Source organism: Monodon monoceros, unplaced genomic scaffold (genome assembly GCF_005190385.1).
Source record: "Monodon monoceros isolate NGI ecotype Baffin Bay Population unplaced genomic scaffold, NGI_Narwhal_1 Super_Scaffold_16, whole genome shotgun sequence".
In the NCBI taxonomy this organism is placed as follows: Eukaryota; Metazoa; Chordata; class Mammalia; order Artiodactyla; family Monodontidae; genus Monodon; species Monodon monoceros.
In genome coordinates this window covers 9,851,535-9,861,883 of record NW_021703772.1, presented here as the reverse complement: position 1 = coordinate 9,861,883, position 10,349 = coordinate 9,851,535, and the positions used below count along the sequence as shown (strand labels likewise).

Here is a 10,349-nt window from a genome sequence, read left to right as displayed (position 1 = left end):
TTTTTTTTTTTCTTCGCGGTACGCGGGCCTCTCACTGTTGTGGCCTCTCCCGTTGCGGAGCACAGGCTCCGGACGCGCAGGCTCAGCGGCCATGGCCCACGGGCCCAGCCGCTCCGCGGCATGTGGGACCCTCCCGGACCGGGGCACGAACCCGTGTCCCCCGCATCGGCAGGCGGACTCCCAACCACTGCGCCACCAGGGAAGCCCGATGTGGACCATTTTAAAGTCTTTATTGAATTGGTTACCATATTGTTTCTGTTTTATGTCTAGGTTTTTTGGCCGCGAGATATGTGGGATCCCAGCTCCCCAACCAGGCACAGAGCACAAACCCCGGCATGGGAAGGCAAAGTCCCAACCACTGGGCTGCCGGGGAAGCCCATGAGGGACTGGTTTTAACTGAGACCTCCAACCCTTGCAGACGGGAGGCTGGGAAGGAAATGGGGGACAGAGAGGGGGGGATGGCAGCGAGAGGAAGACTGAAAAATTTGGAAGCATAAGCTCGTCCTTTGGAAAAGGACGAGCATAAGAGGGTGGGTTCCCAGCGTTATTCACAGCAGCCAAAAGGCGGAAACAACCCACATTCTATCAGTGGATAAAGGATAAACAAAATGTGGTGTCTCCGTGCAATGGAATATTATTCGGGCATAAAAAGGAGTGAAATACTGACACATGCTCGACATGGATGAACTTGAAAACATGATGCTGCGGGAAAGAAGCCAGTCACAAAAGGCCACATATCATATTTTTCAACTTATATGAAATATCCAGCATAGGCAAATCTATAGAGACAGAAAGTAGACCAGTGGTTACCTAGGCTGCAGTGTGTGTGTGTGTGTGTGTGTGTGTGTGTGTGTGTGTGTGTGGCAGGTTCAGAGTGCCAGCTCAAGGGGAAAGGGCTGCTGTTAGGGTGATGAACATGTTCTAAAATTGACTGTGGTGACAGTTAACACAACTCTGTGAATATATTTTAAAGACCATTGACTTGTGCGTTTCGATGGTATGTGGATTACATCTCAATAAAACTGCTATTTTAAAAAAAGCTTTGGCATCATCCACAACTACCCACTGCCACTCACACCTCACATTCAGTCCACCAGAAGCGTCATCAGCAATCCCTTCAAATACACCCTGAATCCCAAACTCACCACTTCCAGTACCATGGTGCTCAAGCCGGCACTCTCTCTTTTCCGGAGGGTAAATGGCCTCCTGACTGGTTTCCCAATTTTCCTTCCCTATGTGTATTCTCCTTCAAGAGGAAAATCAGAGGGCCCGCCCCAGTTCACACCCTCCAATGGCTTCCTGTCACTCTCGGGATAAAATCCCTGTCCTGCCCGCATGGTCTGGTCCCAGCCAAGCGTCATCACTGGTTCTCTTAGGCTCTGTGCCCTTCACACACTCCTGGCATATTCCTGCCTCAGGACCTCTGCATGTGCTATTCCGTCTGCCATTCACACTGTTCACAAGCTCATTTTATTCATTTTGGTCAGGTCTCAACACAAGCATTTCCCCTTCAAACAGGCCTCACCTAATCCCCCTGTCTACAGTCATACTCCCAGTTCTTTATCTCTTTCCTGTATTTTATTTCTCTTCCTAGCATCTATCACCATGATGCGTTCCCTTGGCCACACACACACACACACACACACACACACACACACCAAAGAACACACACGTGCATACTGTTGACTCATCTCCTCACTAACACACCACCTCTATGAACACAGGGTCTTTGCTATTTCACAGTGGGGTTCTTAGCATTTAGAAAATACCCAGCACATAGTGGACACTTGACAAGTGACTGTTGAATGAATCAGTGATCCTCACAACAAGCCCTTACTTTAAAGATAAGGAAACCCATTTAGAGGTGCAGAGGGCAATTCAAGGTTGCACAGTTCGTAAGTAGAAGAGACTGGATCCAAGGCTGGCCACACTACAGTTCTGTTTTGCCCCCTGGACTCAACTGGCACTCTCTCTGCATCACGGTCCATGCAGTCACAGCCCGCCAGAGATGCCCATACCTCCCGCTCTACTCATAACTAGTGGAAAATTCACAGATCATGAGAATGTTGCAGTAAACACACTTTGACCCAAAGATGGACACAGCATGAAGAAGCCTGACTTTCCCCGTGAGCTTATAGACCTTGGTCACATCCTCCACCCTCATGCAGTCATCATTACCGCCCCCGCCACTTCACGTACAGAGGCAGTTCCAAGGTTCCTTCCATTCTGAAACTGAACTAACCCACTTCTTCAAACCTGCACTCATCTGCCATTGGACTCACCCTTCTAGCTGAGTGAGACTGGGTGTAGGGACTCTGCAAATTCTACTCGGGATTCACCTCCAGGAGGAGCTGACCCATTTCTAACTCACGCTCAAAGGCACCTTGATGCCGATTTGAGCCACACCCAGTGTTTAAAAGAGTAAAACTGGGATGGGAACACATGCTGCACTCCCCTTACCTCGGAAATGATGAGTTTTAAAAACAGGCTGAAATCAACAATTAGTTGGAACAATGAAGTGCTCTGAAGCTGAGAAGTGCTTCGTATGATACATAATATTTTGGCAGTGGTGGTTCTGAACACGCATCACAGCTATTCTTTTCAGAAGAAGTAATAGCTCCTTGGAGGACAAATTACACTCTTGAAATTAGAAGGCTTTTATAAAATAAATCCTGATTAAAGAAGTTAGATTCCACGTCCACTGTGAGCAAAGCACAAGGCGTGGCACTGACAGGGGATGGAGAAATAAAGAGTCATGTAACACAGCAGTGCCGCCCCAGGCCAGCCCCAATCTGATGTGGGAGGGAAAAAAAATACGTGTGCTACAGGGAGAAGCCTGGGGAGAGAAGGCAGAGAGGGGAGTTAAGGGAATCCAGTCCTCGATATACATCTGGATGCCTCGGATAGAATTTCATCTTATTCTATTCATTCATTTATTCAACAAATCTTTATTGAGCACCTACTAGGTGCCATGGCTAAGTACTGGAGACATGTGTCAACAGAATTGGAGCTTGTTTTCTCATTTAATACTCATAACCAGCCGTGATGAGGGCTGTTGCCAAGTCCCTGCAAAGTCAAAGAAGCAGGCCCAGAGAGGTTGTGTAACTTGCCTAAGGAGCCCAGCTAGAAAACGGTAAGGATGGAAGCAGGATTGAGACTGCTGGCTCCAGAGGCTGTGGTCAAGTGGGACGGGTAGTGGTCTAGATGGGACCAGGTCTTCTGACTCTGGCACTTGGGGCTCATGTAACCTCAGGTAGCAAGCAGAGTCTCCAGGAAGTTCATTCTGAACCGGACAGTATGATAGTGGGGTGATGGGAAACAGCCCACATTTAAGTTCTAACTGTGTGAGATTTATCCTTGTGATCAGGGCATTCTGACTCCACAGCCTGTGCTATTAAATTGTGTGTTATAATTTTTAAAAAAATATATAAAAGAGACCTTTCTAATTCTGTTCTGCACACTAAATGTGCCACTAACGTTATCTTTAGAGCAGTCTGTATTTGCCACTCACTGATTCTCACATCCTGCCCATCCGTATCCGGTCACCTGGTCACTGCCAACCAGTGTCGCTTGGGAAGCTTCTAGGCCACGTGAAAACCGAGCGGCTATGACTATATCTCCATATATGGTGTTGCCCTTCAGTGTGTCTGGTAACTCCGAGCCACCTTCCCTTGCTTCTGTCCCCGTATGAAGTCTTTTAGGGAGACCTCAAAGCTTTTGAGGCACCCTTATCACATCAGTGTAAACAGGAGGCCACCAATGGTTTGGACAAACCTGTCGCCAAAGTCAATAACCTCCTCTTAGATTCTCCCGCAGTATTTGGTGCTACTGACAACCCCCTTCTTTTTGAACGTATTGCCAAAAATTTCAAGAAAACTATCAATCACCCTTGATAAAAATTTCCTCCCAAAACAGAAATTAGATTGACCATAATCTATAATTCATCTTACATTGTGCAACACATGTATATGACACATCAGTGTTTTACTATTTAAAAAAAAAGTCACCTCCTGCTTCCAAGAAATTGTAGTAAAAATCAAAATGGAAACTACAGCAGAGAGTTTATTACTTAATTCACTCAACATCCAACACACCATATTCATACATTTCCGGATTACCGATGACTCAAAAATCCTCTTTGTAGTGGCATTTGACGTAGAAATTAAAGCAAAACCTCAACATATTAGCAAATCTGGAGCAGAAGCTTCTTTGCTGAAAATAATATTTTTCCTCTCCAAGAAACGTTCTCTTCTCGAGAGAAATGAGTGTTGCATCAAGACAACGTCTCTGTGAAGACTTGTGGAAGTTTTGTTCTCTGGTGACAAGAACCTGGCTTGAATTCATTCATTCATCAAACAAGATCATGTCTCATGATCAGACTTGCAAACATGAAAGCACAGTGATAAATTTTCAACAGGAAGCATACTTCCCACTGCTAGAGAGTTCTTATGCACATATCTGGAGCTTCAGAGGTCAATTAATTGATGTTAATTAACCTGGAAACAGTTTTTCTCACAAAGGAAATGTAGTTTTCCTATGGAAACATAAGCTTTTCAAGGACATTCAGAACTCAACTAAATAGAAAACGCCTCTTTTCAAGCATCCAGTCCCCGCTTTGGGGCAAAATGGCCTAGTATTTCTCCTCTTAAGGAGAGTCCTGTTTGATATGAGAAAGTTGAAAGCATGACATGGTTTTGAATCACATGTTTGTACCAGGAGAGTCCTCAGCTCGCAGTGCAGCTACACACACAGGAAAAGAGTGTAATAAAATGACCAAGAACATGGGCTTGGGAGCCCAGCAGAGAACCTGGGTTCAAACCTCAGTCCCAACAGTTATGGGCACGTGCACCTGGCACGGCGGAGACCATGAGAATGTTCGCCACACCGACTCCTCTTCCCAGGCAAAACCTCTAGGGACCAAGGGACCAAATTCTGGCAAAGCGGCATGTGGCGGAAGTGACATAACGACACGTCCAGGCACTCGTCTCAGAGCATCACACAAGACCCTCCAGATCCCTGAGTTACCACCTGGAGGCCAAGTGCCTTCATCCAACTATGACACAGCAGAAACTTAACCTTTGCTTGGAAGCCACTGAGATTTGGGGATTGGTGTGTGACTACAGTCGAGCGTCCCTCTAATATTCTTGGCCAAGTTACAAAATCCCCTGTGCCTCAGATTTCTCATCTACAAAAATGGTATAATTAAGAGTGTTTAACTAGGAGATTGTTCTAAAGAGCAGCCTTGGAAAGCACTCAGCACAGCCCTGGCACGTGGTTACACTGAATAAACACTAGCTATTAGCGTGTGCACGCGTCTGTGTGTTTGTGTGCATGTGTGTGTGTACTACAGTAAAAAGCAGGTGGAGAGGGACTTCCCTGACAGTCCAGTGGTTTAGGACCCTGGGCTTCCACTGCAGGGGGTGCGGGTTCGATCCCTGGTCTGGGAACTAAGATCCCACATGCTGTGGAGTGCGGCCAAAGAAAAAAAATGTTAAGAAGAAAAACAAAGCAGATGGAGAGATAGAGCTAGATGCTCTATAAAAGGGGAAAAAAGGGCTGTTCCCACAGGACGTGGGAACTGATAAAGTAGAAACCAGCCTAAGAGAACTGCGGGAACAAGTCAGGAGGTAGCTGAGCAAAGAGACAGTTAGGTACCAGATTTCCTAGATCTCTTCTACCTCTGCTTGGGATGTCCTAGAGCATGAGGAAAAATGGAGGCTATGGGGGAAGGAATCCCACAGCCCCAGTTCCAGGAAAGGCCAGTGAAGTTGCTACTGGAAGTCAGAGAGACCCTGATAGAAACAGGATGGCTGAGAGACCCCAGCCGATGTGAGGTCACCTTTGGATAAAGTAGAAGGTGAGAGAGATGAAGACAGAGCTACAGATTCAAGGAGAGCAGAAAAGATTTTAACTAGCTGCTGTGGTTCTCTAGCTGCTTTGCATTTCTGTTAAACAAGAAAGAATTTCTTTTATGCGCTAGGGTTTCCTCACAGATGCAAAACTGTATACAAACTCTACGCCATTCAAGAGCCAGAAAACAGCGTGATGTAAACGTCAGCGGAGATTATGTACAGTCGTTTAAACTGTGACCAGTATACAAAGGTATGTATCTCTGAAATGAAACCGTATGTTATTTCATGAAAACTGATAGATTTAAACCTGTAATATTCAGGAAATTGAAGAACAACTGTTAGAAAGTCGTTTATTAAAACCATAGCAACTTACAAATGTGGTGTTATAGTTTTGTTGTTTTAATAGAAGAAATAAGAGATGATCCCTTTGTAAATCAAGACCTGTTTGCCGTATCTCAGCTTCCAGCACCATTCTCATGAATTTACTGGAAATCACCAAACTGTCCCTGAGTCTAATTATCAAAATCCAATTCTTAGAGTGCAATTCTCTGTTCCCGAAGCTAACCGAAAGCCAAAGTACTATTTCTATTGTTATTGTTGTTATTAGAAGAACCAAGGAGAATGCTGTATGTCTATATGTGCCACCTGGAAACACCCAGAAAAAGCCATGAGGTGCTATCCACGTGGAGGATATTAAATCATCTCAGATGATAGAGGTGAAATTCTTCTCCCCACTAATAAGCAAAAAATAATTTACACTGCTTCTGGAAATTTCAAATCGATGGTTAAACACGGACAGTGCAGAAATGCCTAAAATAAGAGTAAGCACAGTTAAAAATGTATGAAGTATCCAGTCATTCCAAATTCTATCAGCAGCTTTCTAGAGAAGGGGGCACAGTGTAAAGGTTTCATATACGATGTACTTATAGAAATGGAGTATCTCTGAAGAAGAAAAATAAAGTTAGAGTAAAAGATAAACTATCCCAATTTCAAACCATAGATACAAAAATCAAATTCATATTAATTAAATACTTTGCTGAAAATCAAAAAATTTTAAATGCCTGGTAGAAAATATACTTGAATATCTTTTAGATCTTTAGGAAGGAAAATATTTTCTTAAAGAGGACATAAAATGGGGCTTCCCTGGTGGCGCAGTGGTTGAGAGTCCGCCTGCCGACGCAGGGGACACGGGTTCGTGCCCCGGTCCGGGAGGATCCCACATGCCGCGGAGCGGCTGGGCCCGTGAGCCATGGCCGCTGAGCCTGCGCGTCCGGAGCCTGTGCTCCGCAACGGGAGAGGCCACAGCAGTGAGAGGCCCGCGTACCGCAAAATAACAAAACAAACAAACAAACAAAACCATGTAAATACTAAGATCATATAAAGAGGAAAACAAAGGACGGATCAACTCAAGATTCAGGGTGACTGTTGGCTCTGGATGGGGAAGGGAGACCGAGGGATGGGCTGATGAGGAGACTATATGGTTAGTCATCAGGTTGAACTTCCGGTTTTGGTGGTGGCTCCACCAGTGATTACTGCATATTAAAATAGCTAAGTAAATATAGAAAAGCACGCTATGGACAAGATGAGAGAGTATCACGAACCAAGCATTATGGTCATTCCAATTCTATGCACCTGAGTTCCTTTAAAAATAGAGAAATCTCCTCTGAGAACAGACCTGAATAAAATATCAAACAAATCATTTCAGTCCAAACAGTGACAAGCTCCACCTACCAGCCCTGATTGAGACTATTTATAGAAGGATCTTTATTCGTCCTAGCATCACTTGTAAGAGAGAAATAAAACTGAAACTCTCTTAAAGACCCATCAATAGAGGAGTGGTTTAAAACATCAGGCCACGTTCATACTCGTTCATTAATCCATCTCATCAGCACATTGTCTGAGCGTCCCAGGTTCATCAGACACGGTGCGACACAATGGTGAACGGAACTGATTCAGGTCCTGCTCTCACAGGGTTGACTCTGGGGGGGAAGACAGGCAGGAATCAAAGAATCACACGTGTACACATCCACCGCAAACAGATGAGGGCTGTGAAGGAAAGGAACGCCCAGCTATGAAAGAGGAAAAGGGAAGGAGACCTAGACTGAAGAATTCAGCTGAGACCTCCCAAGGAAAGGGGGGCATTTAACAAGGTCCAAAATAGAAACCAGGCAAAAGGGAGGCAGCAGACAGAGCTGTCCGGGCACAGAGACGGGGAGGTGGTCCTGCAGCAGCTCATGCAGGCAGGGAGATGAAAGGCCAAGGTAGCTGGTCCCGGAGCAAGGTGAGCAGTGGGGTGAGATGGGGCTGGAAAGGTGAGTGAGAGACAGATCACGGAGGAGAAAGAGGATGAGGATTCTGGTCTTTATCTCAAGAGCGATGGGAAGAAGGGGATTAAATGGGAAAGCAACTACATCAGATCGGCACTGGAAAATCATCACTGAGGAGAATGGACAGTCTGGGGGCACTGACATAACGAAAGCCAGGGCCCACTTTGGCGTGATCACTCTGGCTCCAGGGCACAGCACGGTCGAGAGGAGACAGAGAAAGAGTGAGAGGTTATCTCAGTTACACAGACAAGGGGCAAAGGCAGCTAGCCTGGGAGCAGTGGCAGTGGGGCTGCAGAGGAGGGGGGGGATTTGCCAAGTCTTTTGGTGGTAAGATGGAGAACACTTGGAGGCAGAAAGGACAGAGGGTGGGGGTCACTTAGGGTGACCTGTAGATGTCTGGCTTGTAGAAATAGATGGAACACCAGAAGCTGAGCTGTGTGGAGCTGGGGATGTGATGAACTCAGTTTGGGAATGACTGGGCTTAAGGTGGCCTGGAACATCTGAATGGAGATGGCAAGTAGGCAGTAGTCTCACCTGGAGATACAAATTTAGGAGGTGTGCTACGAAATTGTTAAAATGAATAAGGTAGCCCCATATGTACTGACACGGAAAGATATGTATGATCTACTGGTAAATATACACTGAAAAAAGTAAGTTGTAGAGCCATGTGTATACTATAATCACTTTTTTTAAATATATAGAAAAATACTTAATCATCTGATCTGCAAGGGAAACACACACACACACACACACACACACACACACACACACACACACACACTGGTCTGGAAAAAATACATCAAACTATTAACCTACCCTTATAGAGTTTGAGCTGGGATAGATGAGTGAAGGGCTTTCACTTTTTTGTTTATGAATTTCTGCATGGATGGGCCTTGCTTCTTACAATGAGCACTTAATCACCCCGACTCCCACTTCACTCCATCCCCAGCTCCTACATCACCCTGGATCCCTGCCCAGTGGCAGACGTTGGCAACAGGCTGAGATGGAAAAAGAAAGATGATGTCAGCTTTCCATGATATTGATAATAAAAAAGGAGTAATTTGGTGTTTGCTTTTAAGCTGCATCAAAACAGCTGTACCAAAATGTTCACCAATAAAACGCCGTTCCTGCTCCTTGAGGGTTTATAACCGAGTTGGCTGAGCAGTAAGTCAATAAGATGACTGCCAGAGCACAGAAGTCTGTTGTCCTCTGCCCTCTCCTAAGAGGCACCCTTTGTGCTCCGAGGATCTGAAAGTCTCATGTAAGATCAATGAATCCCACATACTAACCAAGGAATATTAAAGACTTGCCCCATTGTGCAGGATGGTGTTCCAAGAACTTGGAATAATGAACACACATGAACACAAGGAAATGAACACAAATGAGAGGACTGGGTGGCATTACCTAACACCCTGCATAGTTTAGCCTAAATTCTTCTTAAGTTACTTAGCATAATCACTCAGCACAGCGCCAGCCCACACTCAGTACATATTTGCAGAATTGTCTTTGAAACATCCAGGCCTCTATTTGACCAGGAATATCATTAGTCCAGAACAAAAATGGTGGAATGCTAAGACAGAAGCACCCTAACGTCAGAACAAAGAACATGATGTTTATCCCCACAGGAACTTCCTTCCTCCATTCCCACCAGCATGGGCTGATGGAACCAAATGAGACCTTAAAGTCACCTGTCCAACGATGTATGCTTAACCATCCTTAATTAATAAGTGTCTATTCTACAGAGAGACACATAGCAACTATGAACTGTGGAAACCTTACCAGCAAGGCAAACACAGGTAAAGTTGCCCCCATCTTGCTTTTCATTCGCATCAACACAGCTTGCATTGTTCTGGCAGGGTTTCCTCTGGCAGGCGTCAAATTCTTCACAGAAAGTACCCGTGTACTGATCATCACAGTTACACGAAAAAGTTGCCTAAAACACAAACATATGGTGTATGTTACTTGAGTCCCCTAAAATGTGTGCGCTGACCGTGAAACTCAAAGTTCAAACGTACCACTTATTTTTATAATTATACCAACACTAAGTATTTTAATCGTATCACTTATATCATGATCTGATTAAAATCACAGCTTTAAAAAACAGTCTATTTCTTTACGGTTTAATTTCAAACATGTTTTCTATTGATACGTATCGCAATGGTTTTCAACC

The 10,349-nt window shown here is 45.0% G+C and overlaps 1 protein-coding gene across 1 annotated transcript in view; it reads right to left on the bottom strand.

Annotated features, from left to right (window-relative positions):
• DNER (delta/notch like EGF repeat containing) overlaps positions 1–10,349 on the bottom strand; it is a 324,742-nt gene that overhangs the window by 113,639 nt on the left and 200,754 nt on the right. The window contains exon 6 of the mRNA XM_029225741.1: positions 9,959–10,112. Coding sequence (XP_029081574.1) covers positions 9,959–10,112 — 154 coding nt within the window. The remainder of the gene's footprint in view (positions 1–9,958; positions 10,113–10,349) is intronic.